The sequence below is a fragment of the Cyprinus carpio genome, chromosome A15 (genome assembly GCF_018340385.1).
Source record: "Cyprinus carpio isolate SPL01 chromosome A15, ASM1834038v1, whole genome shotgun sequence".
NCBI lineage: Eukaryota > Metazoa > Chordata > Actinopteri > Cypriniformes > Cyprinidae > Cyprinus > Cyprinus carpio.
In genome coordinates this window covers 11,850,082-11,867,930 of record NC_056586.1, presented here as the reverse complement: position 1 = coordinate 11,867,930, position 17,849 = coordinate 11,850,082, and the positions used below count along the sequence as shown (strand labels likewise).

General features: G+C 36.1%; 3 protein-coding genes across 6 annotated transcripts; 1 reads left to right on the top strand and 2 right to left on the bottom strand.

The window, feature by feature from the left end:
* Window positions 1–44: 44 nt before the first annotated feature.
* Window positions 45–1,819, bottom strand: LOC109067123 (mediator complex subunit 29). The gene is made up of 4 exons (XM_042771018.1): window positions 1,563–1,819; window positions 1,405–1,472; window positions 512–596; window positions 45–425 (listed from the first exon to the last, which is right to left on the bottom strand). Exons 1-4 carry the CDS (start codon window positions 1,752–1,754, stop codon window positions 201–203), a joined length of 570 nt encoding a protein of 189 aa, XP_042626952.1. The 5' UTR covers window positions 1,755–1,819; the 3' UTR covers window positions 45–200.
* Window positions 1,820–2,585: 766 nt separating this feature from the next.
* Window positions 2,586–7,107, top strand: LOC109067115 (ribosomal RNA-processing protein 8-like). 3 transcript variants are annotated; one of them, XM_042771016.1, is made up of 8 exons: window positions 2,586–3,538; window positions 3,682–3,776; window positions 3,855–4,116; window positions 4,196–4,979; window positions 5,626–5,755; window positions 5,834–5,940; window positions 6,054–6,150; window positions 6,738–7,107. In XM_042771016.1, the coding sequence occupies exons 2-8, from the start codon at window positions 3,693–3,695 to the stop codon at window positions 6,849–6,851; spliced, it is 1,578 nt and encodes a 525-aa protein (XP_042626950.1). In that variant the 5' UTR covers window positions 2,586–3,538; window positions 3,682–3,692; the 3' UTR covers window positions 6,852–7,107. The 3 variants fall into 3 exon arrangements, with proteins under 3 accessions (XP_042626950.1, XP_042626951.1, XP_042626949.1); XM_042771017.1 differs by having other exon boundaries at window positions 2,591–3,538; window positions 3,655–3,776; XM_042771015.1 differs by lacking the exon at window positions 2,586–3,538 and having other exon boundaries at window positions 3,545–3,776.
* A 724-nt stretch (window positions 7,108–7,831) lies between these two features.
* LOC109067131 lies at window positions 7,832–16,565 on the bottom strand. Of its 2 annotated transcripts, none has more exons than XM_019084134.2 (14): window positions 16,361–16,565; window positions 14,117–14,443; window positions 13,682–13,990; window positions 12,478–12,765; window positions 12,241–12,388; window positions 11,864–12,033; window positions 11,480–11,767; window positions 10,323–10,634; window positions 9,734–10,021; window positions 9,480–9,636; window positions 8,939–9,099; window positions 8,791–8,866; window positions 8,416–8,446; window positions 7,832–8,328 (listed from the first exon to the last, which is right to left on the bottom strand). In XM_019084134.2, exons 1-14 carry the CDS (start codon window positions 16,533–16,535, stop codon window positions 8,182–8,184), a joined length of 2,877 nt encoding a protein of 958 aa, XP_018939679.2. In that variant the 5' UTR covers window positions 16,536–16,565; the 3' UTR covers window positions 7,832–8,181. The 2 variants fall into 2 exon arrangements, with proteins under 2 accessions (XP_018939679.2, XP_018939677.2); XM_019084132.2 differs by having other exon boundaries at window positions 7,832–8,331; window positions 16,361–16,564.
* Window positions 16,566–17,849: the final 1,284 nt, after the last annotated feature.

Below are 17,849 nucleotides of genomic sequence, written 5' to 3'. Positions count from 1 at the left end.
TTACAGTAGATCAAAATAATTATAACACATGCATACACACACACTTCTTTTGAAGAATATATCATTTTAATTGTAAGAGTTCACTTGTCACAATAGTGAACAGAAAAACGGAACTGAAGATACAAAAACATATTCTTCAATCAGCATCAAAGCTACGCAATATAAAAATAAAAAAGGAATCTAAATACAGTTGGCAGCTACTAATTACAAGCTCCTTGACCCTTCCCAGCAATCTTCTTTGAACACTCTAAGAGAGCATTATGAATGTCTTTAGCACACGAGATCTGTGATTTTATCATGCTGAGATACTGAGAGTACGACAGAGACTCTGTCTGCACGGTGTCCGGCTTCGTGGCTGTAGGTACGAGATTTGGAGAATGCTTTGTGCTGTCGATGCTCTGTGAGAGGCACTCGTGGGCCAGCCGCTGAAGAAACGAAATGTCAGTGTTACTCAAAATCCAGAAGAAGACCTTTGAATGACATTTTCAACAGAAACACAGCAGTTACTCACCAGGCAGAGCTCCAGCTGATCACAGAGAGCATAAAACTCCTCTAAACTTTTGTCAAACCGCTGAACTGCTGCATCATTACCCTTCCTACACATTGAGAAATATTATTTAAATATTATTTCTTGGTTTATGCAACCATAAATCTTTCTACTGAATCTCATTTCTGCCACAGGATAAAAATAAATAAATAAATGTGACATTTTATCTCACAACTCAACAAAAAACAAACTATCTCAGAATTGTGGAAAAATATGAATTAACAATTACATTCTTATATTTCATTCTTTGTGAGAAAAACTATTTATTATAATAATTCATATTCTTTTTTGCCAATTTCTATCCCTCGGATTTGCAAGAAAAAAAAAGTGAAATTAAAAAGTCACGATTATATATATATTTTTTTATTCTGTGGCAAAAATATATTTCCATATATGTAAATTAATAGACAGATAGAACAGACAATACACACAGTGCTGGGAAGATAACTTACAAATTGTAGTCTCTGTAACCTTACTCTTTTATCAAACTGATTTAAATAGGTTAATATTGTTCCAAATTGAAATAAAAATAAAAAGAGATTGAAAATATATTCCATTCGTTGTTATTAACAGCATGAAGTGCATTAAAAACGTGTTTGAAAGACAAAGGCCTTCCAAAGACAAAGACTTGTGTGAATAATAAGTAATCATGTAATCAATAAAAAAGCAACTATAGTCTGATTACGAGTATTTTAAAATGTAATATAATCTAATTAGAAAGTACTTTTAGGAATCTGATTACTTAATCCAGATTATATGTAACATCAGCTACTACCCAGCACTGTAGATACATAAATGCGTGTGTGTATTGCATATTCATGTCCCATGTTATTTACATAACAATAAGAGAATCTCACTCTGTCGTTCTTCCGTTGTCAATAGCTGCATTGTGTCCAAAATTTAGTGAAGCAATGGTCATGACGTTCTGAAAACATAACATTGTAAATAAATGTTAGTATTCTATTTCCAGCAAGCACTTTCAGCTCTCATGATCAAGGAAAGACAGCAAACAAACCTGTAAACTATCTTTCAGCAGAGGAATCAGCATTTTGAATCTGTGAACGGGGTCGAAATCTTGTTGTTGACTGAGCTGCTGCTGCTGCTGCTGCTGTTGTTGTTGAGTTTGTGATTGCTGTAAAACAGCCGCTTGCTGAACGCCCATCTGAGCAGCAGTGACCATATGCTGCTGCGACGCCATTGTTGACATCGACGAGAGAGTCGAGCACTTCCGCCGGAAGTCACGGATATGAACATATCTAGCAAACGTTGCTAGCTAGTAGCTCTTGAGACAAAAACGTCGTCTTCCCCCAGGAGTCGCTTGAAGAAAGTAATAACTTCATTATCTGAATATCTGAGATTACTCTATAATCGCTGGTGTAGTCATTCGTTCAGGAACCAGACAGTGGTCTAATCTGTAGCTATACGTTGTCAGATTTTGATTTCATACAATTAATGATAAAACAAGTGTCTCACAGTCTGATTAACAGCAGATTTAGATGAGAGTGCTTTCATAAACCACGATAGTCACATTAGAAAACAAATGGCGTCATCTAGAGGAAAATTTGTGGCACTGCGAACTATTGTTATATAAATAAATAAATAAAACATTTGTCAACAAAAAATGTACAAATCAACATTCCTCAAAAGCCTGATTTATCCTATTTGATATTCATATTTAACATGATAAAAAACATAGTTACAAAAAAAGTATATATATTTGAATCTAACCACATCAATGATATTATATATATATATACATGTATAATCTAACCACATCAATGCAATGCAATACAATGATGTTTTTGAAAGATGTACAAATCAACATTCCTCAAAAGCCTGCTTTATCATATTTGATATTCATATTTAACATGATTAAAAAAAGCAAACATGTATGGATAATCAAGTACACCTAAGCTACTTCAGTCCATTAAGTGTTCATCTTAAAATATTATTAACTAATACTATCAACACCCTACTAACAATAACATAAAAGTTATTTTTACATTTACTTTATAAAAATCAGCAAAGATAATTAAGAAAAGAAAAAAAGACAAGTGAATCATAACCTTAGGTTTACATTAATACTAAACTTACTATACTTAAGTTTTGATTTTAGAGGCCTTTTAGGGGAAATTTCCATATCATATTAGAAATGGTAGGTGGGTCAATACAGAATCAAAACTACACTTGCACAAATTTGTAATTGAAAGGGTTTAACACCAGTAATAGTTATGGTTACAAAATATATGTATCTTTATAAAACATGTAGCGTTAACTGTACCCAGAATTTTCCCTGAGAGATGGAGAAACAGAGGGTGTAGAGAAATGTCACAGAGACAACTCTCTTTAAGTACACTTGCACTTGTAATAATGATTTCGCTTATTATCCTTAGGTTTTAATATATATTATTTGACTTTAAAAATGTACTTATTTCCATGTGGTGATGAACATAGGCTACCAGAGCGAATATATATGTAGGCTAGCTACTTACACTTCATTGCAATTTTAACTGCAGTGTGTTATTTAATAGAAATCAATCATTAGAAATGACACTAAAGCATTTTTTGGTATAACATAAATGCTGGTCATTATTCATCAGTACGCTTTACCTTATTTGGGCTGTTATTTTAATGGCAACGGGAATAATTATGAAATTACATAATATATTAATAGCCAGGGGGAATTTAAACTTTTAATTTTGAACAGAATAGTAGGTGTTATTATGTATCATGGTTTATCGAAATGAACTGTTCAAAAGAACCGATTCGCAGAAACGAGTCGTACTTTCCATCAGCACAACCAAAGCCTGTAGGCATCTAGTGTTAAAAACGGTAATGTTTGTCGTTTAACGGACCATTCACAATATAATAAATAGTTTGAATGAGCGATTTTGGAGAAAACAACATCAAGTATCTTGGAAAAGAAGTTGGCACGGTAACCCGGATGTAAACAAAATCACGTGGCGGTGCTTCGCACGTGTGGAAGAAAGAGTAAGTCTGGCGTATATAAATCCGTTATGTACTGTCATATGTCAACACTATGATCAATTTTATTCTCTGACAACATATGCAAGCATAACTCTGTTAATACTTAACCTTGCTTCAAGTTTACAGTGTTTATCCAAAATTAACAGCGTTTACAAACATGTTTGCTGAAGAGGAGTGGACTGATTCTCCATTTCCAGATGGATCATCTCACACTGTTAAAACGTCTCCTGCCCCTGGCAAGGTATTATGGTTTTTCATTTTGTTTAGGTAACTCTAACCTGAAATGAATTTTTCATAGGCCATTTTTTTATCCCAACAGGATAAGTTTGTGGGTAAGCGAAGTCTGTTGAAAACCTTGCAAACATTGGGTTCAGTTCCAGACTGGGACACTGGGAATGTTTGCGAGGATAGTGACGAGGAGAAAGACGCCTCCACTACAGTTAAGGCACCAAAAAAGAAAAGGTGCAAAAAGCGTAAAAGAACGTCTAATGCTGCAAATGAAGGGAAGCAGCAGGATAAAGTAGATTCATCTGAACCGCCTGTGAAGAAGAAGACAGCAAAGAAGACCGCAAATGAAACAAGTGAGAACACGTGCTATTAACTTTATAATTTTACCCTCTTGAACGTTACTGACTGCGTCACATCAATTTGTGTTTGCAGGTTCTAAGGTGTCGCAAGAGTCCAGAAAAGAGACGAATGATAAAGGAGTCGGACCTCAGTTGGATAAAAAGGAAGGTCAAGCAGAGAACGAGCTTAGCAGAAAGCAGTGGAGGAACAAGATGAAAAATATCTTCCAGAAACAAAAACAAATATCTACCAAAAACAACAACCAATATCTAAAAAAAAACAAACCAATATTAAAAAAAAAACATGTCAAAGAATCCAAGAAAGTGAAGAAGCATGACAGGGCATCCAAAAAAGCAATGAAGTTTCATGAAAAGAATGGTATTTCTTCAATTTCAGACAATGCTCAAAATTGCAAAGACTCTAAAACAGATGACACATCCAGCACAGGAGCTAGAATAGTAGATGTCTCCCTAAGTAACAATAAAGGCACACATAAAGGGAAACCTTCTAAAATGATGAAAAATTCGCAGGCAGAAAAACTGCGTCGGATTTTAAAGTCACAGCTTCCTGATGATGGCAATAAAGCCTCAGAGGAACCACAAGAACCAAAAGGTACAACAGTAAGTTTGAAGGGTGATGAAGAGAAAGGGGCTCCTGACCCCTCGACTGCTTTAAGGACAAAGATGGAGAAGCAGTTAGAAGCCGCTCGATTCCGCTACATCAACGAGCTGCTTTACACGTCCACCAGCGGTGAGGCCAAACGCATGTTTCAACAGGACCCACAGGCCATTGCAGTTTACCACAAGGGCTACACAACACAAGTTCAACACTGGCCTACAAACCCTGTGGATTCAATCATTTCATATATTTGTAAAAAGTGAGAGAACCTGCCTTTTTTTATTCCTTTATGTAGCGTTGTATTTTTTGTAGTTTTTATAATGACAAAAAAAAAAAAAAAAAAATATATATATATATATATATATATATATATATATATATATATATATATATATATATATATATATATATATATATATATTTCTTTTTTTTTGTCATTATAAAAATTACAAAAAATACAATGCTATATATATTTATACTAATATTCTAAATATTTTTAATACGTATTATTATTAGATGCACCTTTAAAAAAAAAATCAAGAAAAAAAATTACATAAACATTAAACAAGAGATCTGAGGCAGCTGGATTTTGCTTTGTCTTTTTATGCTCTATTTAATAATAATGTTATTATTACGAAGATGAGGAAGAAGGATTATTAATTTTGTTTTATATACTGTTTTTGTCATGGCTACAGTTTCCTGAACTACTTAATTGTTTTAAAGATGTTAACAAAGACAATTAACAAAGTAACTGACATTCCCCAGACTTCTATTTATCAAATAATAGTGTTCATACATGGAATAATTTTCTGTGTATGGACAACAATAATACAGCATTTTAAGGTTGCACTTTTCTTTTTGGAAAGCACTGAAAATCAATGCATTTCTGATTCCTTTTTTTTTAGGCCAGCTTCTTTAGTTGTCGCAGACTTCGGCTGTGGAGACTGTAAAATTGCACGGAGTGTAAAAAATAAAGTGCACTCTTTTGATTTGGCTCCGGTTTGTGATCTTGTCACTGCATGTGATATGGCAAAAGTAAGTTATTGTGGTAATAAAAGTAATTGTAATGCAGCCGAAAGACTAAAGACGGCTCTGTTTATTACTTATTCACAGGTGCCACTTCGTGACTCTACAGTAGATATTGCTGTTTTCTGTCTTTCTCTGATGGGGACTAATCTGGGAGAATTTTTGGCAGAAGCAAACAGAGTCCTGGTGATGGAGTAACTGTCTTATTTCATTTATTTGTATCATTTATTGCCATTATTTTAAGTTTATTATAAAATCCAAGCCAATATATATCCTCTTTCCATTTTTATTTTAAATTTTTTTGCAGGGGTGTTCTTAAAATAGCTGAAGTGGCCAGTAGATTTGAAAATGTGCGTTTGTTCATTGGTGCATTGTCAAGTCTGGGCTTCAAGCTAGTCAATAAGGTAATGTGCAATTTATTCCAGTGAACATACACTACCTTTCAAATGTTTAGATGAATGATGAATCTTTAATCAAACACACCTGAATAAAGTCTAAGGGTTGCTATAAAGCTACAGGCAGGTGAGTTTTTATCAAGATTGGAGCAAAACTTTGCAGGACTGTGTTTGTCCAGGACCGATGTTGGCCACCCCTGATGTGTTTTCTAGATGATTGTGCAAAACACGTACTGTTAAAAACTGACAAACATGCAAAAAATAAAGGATAGTTATCAAAAATATATTAAATCACTAGAATAATCTCCTCCTTAATTATCATAAATGATTGTTAGTTGCAGGTCTAATGCTGTATTAGGGATGGAAAATCAGGCCAAGTGTTGCAGACTACAATTGTGCTGTTCTGCAAGTATGCTGATCAATAATGAAATATATTAACAACAACACTAACATAAAAGGTTTAATGTCCTCAGTTTTTCAAATACAATAATGTAGATAGCAATAGATCATAATTTAGTGATCAAAATGTAGTATAATTTACAGTTTAATGAACAAGAGCTGTTTACAAGCTATTCATTTTCTGTTATTTTTTTCAGGACACAGAAAACAGCCACTTCTACTCATTTGAATTCATAAAGACAGGAAAAGCACCTGTAAACGTGAAGAAAGTCGGGCTTCAACTTAAACCTTGTCTGTACAAGAAACGATAAATATACACAAAGTAAATATCTTGCTGCTTCGTGTATGGACTGTGTATGAAAAGTTTATCAGCGGAAATTCAGTTTCAAGGGTCAACTCTCCCCTTAACATTGTATGTTTTGTAAATCAGTGTAACAGGAAAGTACATTTTATAAAAAAAAAGAAAATAATTTCATGTGATATTCAAGGAATTTGTGAAAACTATTTGTCATATATTGTCTTATGATTGGATTAGTTTTTACCTGATAAACAAACAAGACTCGAAAAGTATTTGAACTTGTCAAGTATTTTATTGTATTTTTACAAGTGTCACAGTCACATTATTTACCCTGGAGATGCCTAAACATCTTAGGGCAACACAAAAGAAAATCAGTCGTCATTGAGACAAAGACTGTGAAGGTAGTACAAGCTTATAACAGAAATGTCAGACTGGACACACCTGGCCCAGATGTGGATCCCCACTATATACTGTATGATCACCAGAGGGGGCTACAGCGTTACAGATTCGAATGAAAACAAGACAGAAAACACCAGCCAGACTTTTAAAGTATATCTCTGTGTAAATAAGAACATATCAGAACATCTATGTAAATCAGAACAGTCTTAAAAAGTGTGCTTAGAATATTTATAAAACAATGCTACTTATCAAAGGAAATCATAATGCTGAAAGTAATACCAAGCTACTTAATTTTCCTTACAGTTGGTATTTGTAATTGAGGAAGAAGAACAGCTACATATCAAAAACTCCAACTGTAATGTGTATATACTGTACAGTGGGGTCCAAAACCCCTGAGACCACTAGTGAAATATTCTTATTAAAGGAATAGTTCATCCAAAAATAAAAATGTACTCACCCGCAGGTCATCCAATATGTAGATGAGTTGTTTCTTCATCTGAACAGATTTGGAGAAGTTTTGGAGAAACCTGATGGGTGTGTTTATTACAAACACGCAGGTTTTCACTTCACAAGACGTTAAGTGATGGACTGGACTGGTGTGGTGTGGATTACTTGTGGATTATTGTGATGTTTGGACTCTCATTCTGATGGCACCCATTCACCGCAGAAGGTCCATTGGTGAGCAAGTGGTGTAAAACTAAATTTCTCCAAATCTTTTCAGATGAAACAATTCATCTAAAATCTTGGGTGGCCTGTTGTTGAGTAAACTTTCAACAAATTTTCATTTTCTTTTTTCCATTACCAGTTACATTATCAGCATAACAATCTGACTGAAAATGAATTAATTTCTTAAACGTCCTCTTTTTAATGCATGCAAGCTGTGATGAGCTCCACAAGTATGTGCAAAAACGTATACATTACGGTCATAAAATTCAACAGGTGGGTCACACGGTGCTTTTAGCATCAAAAACAATGGAATAGCGCACAAGCTCAGCATAATGCGGCCCAGCCGTACCTGGAATCACCGTCTTGTCTGGGCAGCGAGGGTCCTGCATTAGAGCTGCTAGAGACTCGCGCTCTCTCCTGTCTTTCTTCTTTGGAAAAAAATAAATATAAATAATAATCAAATGAGCGATTGATATCTATTGGACAAGCTTTATAACACTTTGTCTAAGTACCTTTGGTGATGATTGACTTCTCCCAATTTTGCTAAAAGGAAATAAGATTAGGAAATTTATTTCAAGGGGGATTTTTTTTTTTTCTAAAACAAAAAGCCACAGATACTTTTGCAATTCAAATTGACGTCTCTACCACAAAGACATGAACAATCTGTTTATGTCGCATGAATAGCAGAGATGTGTTATTGATGTGGTCTTGTTCTGCCAGCCTGTGCAAGCCACCATGTATCCTGTTTATGAACACTATGCATGCCACTGGTCTAGGTAAGCTTCCTTGCTTCCTGTTTGCCTCCACCGTTCTCACCTGTATGGTATTATATCCAAAAAGAAAACTGCAGAATTTTACTTAGTTTGTTAGAAAGCGAGTCTACTCACCAGAGGACAACCAAAATGATAATCAGGATGAGGGTGATTGCAGCGGCTGACGTGGAGCAAATAGTGATGAATATCACTGTGGAAAACAGACATTCATTATCCCGATTCATCATACTTCAATATGCTGATAATCTAATGGAAAACTCACTGTGTTGAGTCTCTTCACTAGTGACATCCACCCGAATGTAAACTTTAGATGTGCGGTGGTGGTACGATACGTGGCATATGTACAGTCCTGCATCCAGTTCAGACACTGGTTCTGTAAAAACCAATGCCATGCCTGCGGTGTCAGCTTCTGACCCGTCCTCCCTGGGATGAGAAAAATTCAGAGATGTCTTAAATAACAGCTTGGAAAAACGTAGCATTAACTTAAACTTATTTCATTAGCTGCAGTTACCATTTCTAATTTCCAAGTTTAAATGTGTTAATATTTAGCTTTATTTCAATACATAAACATACATGATTTTGCATAGCTTAATTTTAGTTAACAATAGTCAGACAAGACTGAGACACCAAGTGTTCTTAAAGAATGACAAATCATAATAATAACTAAAACAGTCTAAGTCACATAATTAAAACTATCACAAATTTTGTTAATATTTTGAATATTTTCATGAAGTTTTTTTCTGTGCGCCAACTTTGAATTCTTGAGTATTTTGTGCCTTATTTAAATGCACTACTCAACATACCTGTAACATATTGTCTTGTATGATGGAGCATTGCCATGGGCTCTGAGAAGTATCTTCTGATTCGAGAGGTTTTCTTGCAGTGCTAAACGATGCTCATTTTGGCCATGACTTCTACGATCAAGTGTGGTTTCATTTAAAACCTCAATAGATGAAATAGCTGAGTGAACGATAAAGCAGATTGCATTCAGCAAAAAAATACATTTACTGAATGAATGAATGAATGAGTCAATATTTTGGGGTTGAGGAATGCTTACAGTATTTTGGAACTCGTATTGTCCGTCTCTCATCCCTGCCAAGCTTGTTCTGGATCAGACATATCAAATCTTTCCCCTCATACTGACTGAGTTGAAATTCATGAGTTGAATTGACTTTTACTTTAATTCCTTTATATTTGACCTCAGTAGTCGCCTGAGTTACAGTGTCTTCATCAAGAAGGACCCAGGAGATGTTGGGTTTTACCCCTTCGCCGCTGTACTCACACACAGCATGCCAAATCTGAGTGTATCTCTCTTCACCCAGAAATGCGCGGCTTGCAGACGGCCCTGACAGCAAAGACGTTTTCATTACTTCATTATTGTGCCAATTTTGTAAAAGCAGCTGTAAAGTTGTTCTTGTTATTGTAGTGGTCATTTTAGGGTTTTAAGTTTATCAAGTGCTGTCAATTAAACTTGATTAATTCTTGAAGCTATAAGAAGCATAGCAGTTTCACAGTGATAATTAGGTCATGTTTAAAATGTATAAATGGACTGACATTTAGCTTCCTAATGCAATCACATTTATACTTTTTTAAGTCTGGCTCAAGTGTCAAACTACTTTTGGGGTTAATGTAATAGTAAAACTTACCTAGGGATGGGAGGACGATGCTCTTGTTCTCTGGTTTCTCTAACCCCCGATGCTCAACCACACAGGTCACGGTGCATCCGGCATGTGAGTGAATAGGAATACGTGCCGTGCTCTGAGCAACAACCATATGACTCTTCTGAAACACAGGTTGAGTCATTACAAATTCACTAGAGCTCATATCAATGCCATGGCACTCGACAGCCCAGGTGATGGCCGTTGCTGGGGTCTGGCTCTGCACTGAACACACCAGCCATGCATATGTAATGCCATTGTCCCATTCAACACCAGACTGCAGGGTTATATTCGGTGGTGCTACAACCAGAAAACATAAACTACATGTCAGAATGTTTGATAGACAGCTCTGTTTTAAAACCTAGTGAGCTACCTATGTCACCAGCATGCATCCATCCATCTATCCATCCATTGTTCTATCCATCCATTCCTCCATCCATCTATTGTCCTATCCATCCATCCATACATCCATATCCATCCATCCCTCCATCCATCTATTGTCCCATCCATCCATCCATACATCCATACATCCATCTATTGTTCATTCATGCATCTATTCATCCATTCAACACCCATACATCCATTTGTTGTTCATCCATGTTATCATCATTATACTATCCATCCATGCATGCATTCATACAATCCATCAATCCATTTGTCCATCCTTCCATCGTTCTATTATCATCATAATCTATCCATGCATGCATGCATCCATCCATCCATCCATTTGTCCACCTATCAATTGCATGCATCCATCCATCCATCCACATCATTATACTATCCATCCATGCATCCATCCATCCATGCATGCATCCATCCATCCATCCACATCCACTCCATCCATTGTTTTATTACCATCATTATACTATCCATCCATACATGCATCCATCCATCCATTTGTCCACCTATCAGTTCATCTATTATTCCATCCATCCATCCATCATTCTATTATCATCATTATACTATCCATGCATGCATGCATCCATCCATTCATACATTTGTCCACCTATCAGTTCATGTATTCCATCCATCCATCCATCCATCCACCCATCGTTCATGCATGCATCCATCCATCCATTTGTCCACCTATCAATTCATCTATTATTCCATCCATCCATCTATCCATCCACCCAACAATGTCTTACCACACACAGGAAGAGCAATCAGCCTCCTTTCTTTTTCCATGAAGTCAGGATGGTCGACTACGCACTCAACTACAGATTTGCGGGTCATGCAGCTAGGCACAGTCAACACACTTCTAACAGAGCAAGATCCATTAAAGTGTGTGTATTCAGACTGAATAGTACTATTAATCTCTTGTGGAAGAATCCAGGACACATTTGCAGCGGGAATAGCATTGGAGGCCAAACACTCAATGTGAACATAGTCTGACTTTTCTACTAAATTCACACTGATATTTGGGGGGAATGTCACTAAAAATAAAAACAAACACTATAGTTTACAATCTTTAGTTGTAGAGTGTAGAATTTCAATACAGAGTGATGATATTATGAAAGCAAATACAGTACCTGGCAGTAGGACTTTTAGATTTACTTTGATTGTGAACTGCAAAGAAACCTGATGTCTACGGTACGAGACCTGACAGAGATATTGTCCGACAAGGTGCAGCTGTATGGGTCCTCTGATAAACAGATCACTGCCAACCACATCCACATCTTCAGGCAGTGGTTGGCCTTCCCTTGATCAAGTGATACAAAGTGCAAAGCAAACATTTCACAACTTGTCTCAATGTTTTATTCTGTGGTGAACACACTAGAATCCAATACTAAAATGTTTACATTGTGGATGAAATTTACTATATCATTGTGTTGTATCAGTGCTCAATTTTTATTTTAATTTTATGCTCATATTCAAGGCCTTCAGGGATAATATAACCACATCTTACCTGGAACATTTCATTTTATAACTTGGTACATTGCCTAAAACATTCATCCCGATTGTAATGTCCGTGTCCCCCTCCACAAGCGCCAGTGAAGTCTGATTCTCACTGTTAATGGCATAATCAAGGTCCTTCAGCTGAAGTGAGGAAAGATCTAGATGGAAAAAAGTTTTACAAATTAAAAAGTGCTTCAAATATACTACATATGTGCATCTATTCAGTTTAAATAGTGCTGGTACTCACAGTAAATTGGCAAAGTGATTGTCCTTGAGTTTATGAATGGGAGAAAAGTGTAGTTAAAGACACAAATGATATTTTCTCCTTCATAAGGATCTGAAGGGAACCAATATGAACTGATAACTGAATCTGGTTTGGAGACATTTCTCTGTAAAGGTGGCATGTTTCTGAATTCAGGCAGTATCCATGTGATATTTGGATGTGGCCTCCCTCCTGTTGCTGTACATATGACCTCTTGATAGTCTTCTCCTCCTTCTTGGACCAGGACGGTCTCCATGCTTATAACAGGAGAAACTGTTAAAAAGAAAAGTGAAAAGTGTCAATAAGAACAGGGGAAGTTCATGAAAAAGAGACAGTTCTTTTTTTTTAAGAAAACTAAGAAGCGTATCTGTGAGTTAAACAAGTATAGAGGCGTTTAGAGAGGCGTTTGAACAGCTGCTCGGTCTGTTTACCAAGCTGTTGGAGACACTAACTCTAGCTCCAAGCAAGGTACTTTTTCAGTGAATGAAAGACACTTGGTTTAGATGTCATGATTCAAGAAATGATAAAAGATTAAGTCACTAAACATTTGCACCACTTGCAGTATTTGAGTGCAAAAACCTGTTCACTAACCACCTGCAATATACAGTTTAGGATTTAGCGGTTACAAGTCAAAAGTCAAAAGTCTTGCTCTATTACCGCTAACATAAAGCAGAAGGTAAATAGAAATTTACCCTATCAGGTTTGCAAGATTAAGAACTGCACTGTGCAAATTATATTCAGAACTACTTTTTTTGGACTGGTATTGTTACTCGATTTGTATAACAGCATGTTTTTGTGAATCAGGCCTAAAAAAGGCAAATAAACTGTTAACTGTAAGAACCATTCTTGCTGAGTTCACCAGCATTCATAAGTTTAATTAGCAGGCATTTTTAAATAGAGTAACTACTGATGTTCACTCTTCACAGTTTTGCAGTTTTTGTATTCTACAAGGAACACACTGTATCTACACAGTATGTTACATTTATGGTCAGACAGCTGCTGCAAATGTGGCGGCACCACAGTAAACACATGTGACCTTAACTTGCTTTCTCAGTTCTGTGTTTTAGGTTTCATTCTGAACAGACTTAGCCAGTGCAAAAGAACAGAAACGTAATTTATGTTGTCTTGCACACCTTGGCTTTTCCTAATAACGCTATCTCTTTTTATTACCTATCAAAACAGAACTTACCAAATGTGTCCACCTCTATGTTGGCTCTTTTGGGTTCAGTAAAAGCAGGATGCTCAACCACACAGGTAACAGTGCTCTCATTATTCATAATTAGGGGGAAGCGAAGTACACTGATTGAACTGGTTGTGCCATTGGGATGAACTGGATTAATCAAGTTCACAGAGAAGATGTCATCTCTTGGAAGGGCACCAGAGATCTCCCATCTAATCACAGCTTTAGGCTTGGCACCGGAGGCAGAGCAAGTGACAGCATGGTAGATGGTCCTATTCACAACTTCCTCTTTCACAGTTATGTCAACATCAGGCCGAGCTAGAGACAAAACAGAGGTTCGATGATTTTTTTTCAATGATTTTCAATCGTTTACGCATCCGTCATGTAATTTCAAACTCATATGGCTTCCTTTTTTCTGGAGGAAATACATTTTTGCATACTCACCAATAACACTGAGAAACATGCTGTCCTTCGTTTCGTCCTCTTCAGAGTCGAAGCCACATGTGTATTCTCCCTCTTGATCAAAACTCGTCACATTCATCTTTACAGTGAGGTTTGTAATTGATGCCGGGATGTTAAAGTTTTCTCTGTTGAAAAAAATGGTGCTGGATTTGTAGCCTGCCATTTTCTTTGCCTTCTTTGTAGAATCGAAACGGTTCCAGGAGGAGTACAAGATGTTACTTTGTCCAGTGTACAGACAACGCAGGTAGACCTCCTCCCCCAAAATCCCTGTCACTGTTTGGTCAAGAACCAAGTCTCTGGTCTCCAAATCTATATATATATATAAAACAGAGGGACGAATATTACTTAAAGATTTAATGACATAGTCCATTACAGTAATCATTATGGCAACAACTAATTTTATTTGTTGTTTACGCCCATTGTGTCCCCTGCTAACCCCACATATAAAGCACAGTTGGGGGAAGTGTCAGCACTTGGCACTCTTAATAAACTAAGACAGATTTCTTCATTTGTGATAGGGCTGCCAACAAAAGGATTTCTTGACCATTTAACACTCCCTAACATTTTGTGAAATGAATCCTGAAGGGCATATATTACGCAACACAGAGTAAATTAAGAAACCACTTTCTTAAAAGGAGAGTTCAGCCAGAAATTCTGTCATTATTTACTCACCCTTGTAGTTTCAAACCCAAAAGGCCTAAGGTAAAATAGAGAGTTTGAAAAATGTCCTGGCCATTCTTTTCCATATAATTATAGTTAATGGGGACTGGGCCTGTCAAACTCCAAAATAGCATAAAGCACCATAATAATAATTAAAAAGAATTTCATGCAACTTGTTTGCCATATTTCAAGGCTTCTGAAGTTATACCATAGTTTGTGTGAAGAAAAGGCCCAAATTTAAGTCATGTTGACTACTTTTATGGTGCTTCTGCATCCTTTTTGCATCCTGTACCCATTCATTGTGATGGAAAAGAGGGGCCAGCACATTATTCAAAACATCCATTTGTATTACAAGGAAGAAAGAAAGTCATGCATGATTTGAAAGGACATGAGGGTAAGTAAATGACGGAATTTTAATTCTGGGTGAACTGTAAAGACCAATGACAATTTTTTACTGTTTACAAAAGCTAAAATTACCTTAAAAATGCATTAGGCAATATTTCCTACAGCGTTAAAAAAAACAATGCATGAGGCCCTGATTACAAAAGTGACATCACACGCAGCATGCACAGCGTCTGGGATGGAAATTGAGATGCTTTGCACAAAAGGAAGCAGATGTTTTTGGTTTTTCAGTCATGTGACAAGACTTTCCAACACAGGTCTGTTGCACATATGCTGCGTGCTGCTGCAAACCGCACACATGCCACTGTACGTCATTTAACTGATTACATGCGAACACAATTCTGTGCTCAAAATCACAGCCTTTGCATGGAAAAATAATAAACAAATAAATAAAGAAAAAGAAAAATAATAAATAAATAAATAAATAAATAAATAAATAAAGCCAGCAGAACACACAATTGCAAGAAGCATTTCTTTGCCATCTGAAAAAAGCATCTTGCATTCTGCATTGCTACTGTATGTTAACAGAACAATTTAAACCACATTTTTCTTTTTCTTAAGGATTTAATCTAATTCAATCTCTTCTAGGGATATAATTTCATGAGTACTAAATACAAGACAGAATTGATTGTTTCCATGCCCCGGCATTTATTACTTTCAGAATGAAAAGATAAGTGGTTATATGTTTTTTCTCAAATAAGGATGTCTGGAGGAGGACAGTGGAAATGCCTAAAGCAGAATTTGTAAAAGAATCTTCATTCATTGCATGCAGCTCTTCTCAATGAGCAACAGATTTCATCATGATTATCATCACATACTCAAAACACTCAAAATAACAATAGCAACGATTCAAGCAACAGGCTAATTTAAAGAAATAGTAACAATATTAATTATGCACAATTGCAAAGCCTGCCAGAAATTCTCATTCCCTCTCTTTTCTCAGGAAATGTCTTCTCGGTGTGAGCAAAGTGACAGACTCAGATGAAATGCACAGGCTGTGTGTTCAAATATTTAATCATATGCTATTAATTCACATTATATACAAATCTGTCTGTTCTTATATATCAGAAAATATGCAAGCTATTCAAAAGGGCCAGAAAACACAATAGCATCATCTGATCAAATTAAGCAAAAATAATTAAATCTGAGATAATATGGACCTACCTTGCATGTCCCCTCTGTGAGCAAGATTTAGAACCATTGCTAAAATAAAAAATATTGGCAGGCCCATGTTGAAGTCATTAAAGAAGGCAACTGGAGCAAAAAACACTTGAACGTATGTGCCAGGGTGTGTGTGTGTGTGGTTGAATCTGTTAGTCTGTGGGGCAGAAGAGGTCATAGTCAGCTGCCAGAGAAGTGTGTGAATGTGTGTGTGCTCCTCACCCCAAACCCCAAAAATAGTCAAGCTTTGAGTAACCCAAAAACTGCTTGTCTACACTACATTTTTAGATCATTACTTCAAAAATAACTCTCATGCCCATTTATTATGGACATAGATATGATATAGCATCTTTTCCCAGTATGTTTTGATGTGACAACCTGTTACGTTTTATGATAATGAGATTATAATGAGATTTTTTTTAAAAAAAACACACATTTAGAATGATATGATACAAAAGTTTCCATTTAAATGTTGATGACATTTTACTGCCAACAATTTAGACCAGATTGGTTCTATTAAAATAATTGTATTTTAAATATTAAACTTCAAAATTATATTAAATTACTAGATTAACAGATATAATAGAACAGTTTGAGTTTACAGAAAGAAGTCATTCTCATTGTGTAGAAGCAGTCAAAACAGCTTTTTAACCCCTGTCACTCAAAGTATAACCTCTATTTGCTTACAACTGTCAGTTTGTCAGTTAACATTCTTAGTCATACATCCTCTTTCAGTCCTGTTAAGAAGTGAGTTGTAGAGAATGGAGGTCACTGCTTGGGAAATTACACCAAAACTGTTGACTCATCGGTTGAAGGGGTACTGAGGTTTCAACAACATTTTTTACTCATTCACTAAACAATGAAAAGTAGTTTCAATCCACGGCAGACACTTCTCTTGAGGTTTCTCAGTTTCCTACTGCAAATAGTAGGTGGCTGGAGCATTTGCCGTCTGTTCTGTTGAGATGTAGGAGTAACTGTGACTTGCTATGAGCATTATTGTGCACAAAAACATGATGGGCACAGAATAACCGACGTTCACTCGTAGACACACAGACACGAATTCTCACACATTTACACCACAAAATGACAGTTATCAAGGTAAACAGGAAGACTTCGAGCCAAACACCAGCCTCAGTGCAGGGTTCCTGTTAGTCACTGTTAAAATCTCCTTTAAAGGCAGTCAGTGGAGCTTGTGCAAAACAGGCCAACTTTATTAATCACATTTTCATTTTCTGATGTTTTCATATCAGTTCATCATTACTTTAAAATCAGTGTTTGGAATTTCATTAGATTGGCCTCTAATGATGCTGTACCATTGTCACACCTTAAAAATGGGAAGGACTGTAATACAATTGCAATACTGTAAAAAGAGAATTACATTTACAATAATTGCTTTTGGGGATATATTGTTTATCGATACGGAGTCTGCCGACACAGCCTTTGCTGTGATTAATTTGGATGAACTGCAAATGATTATTTCACAAATACACCA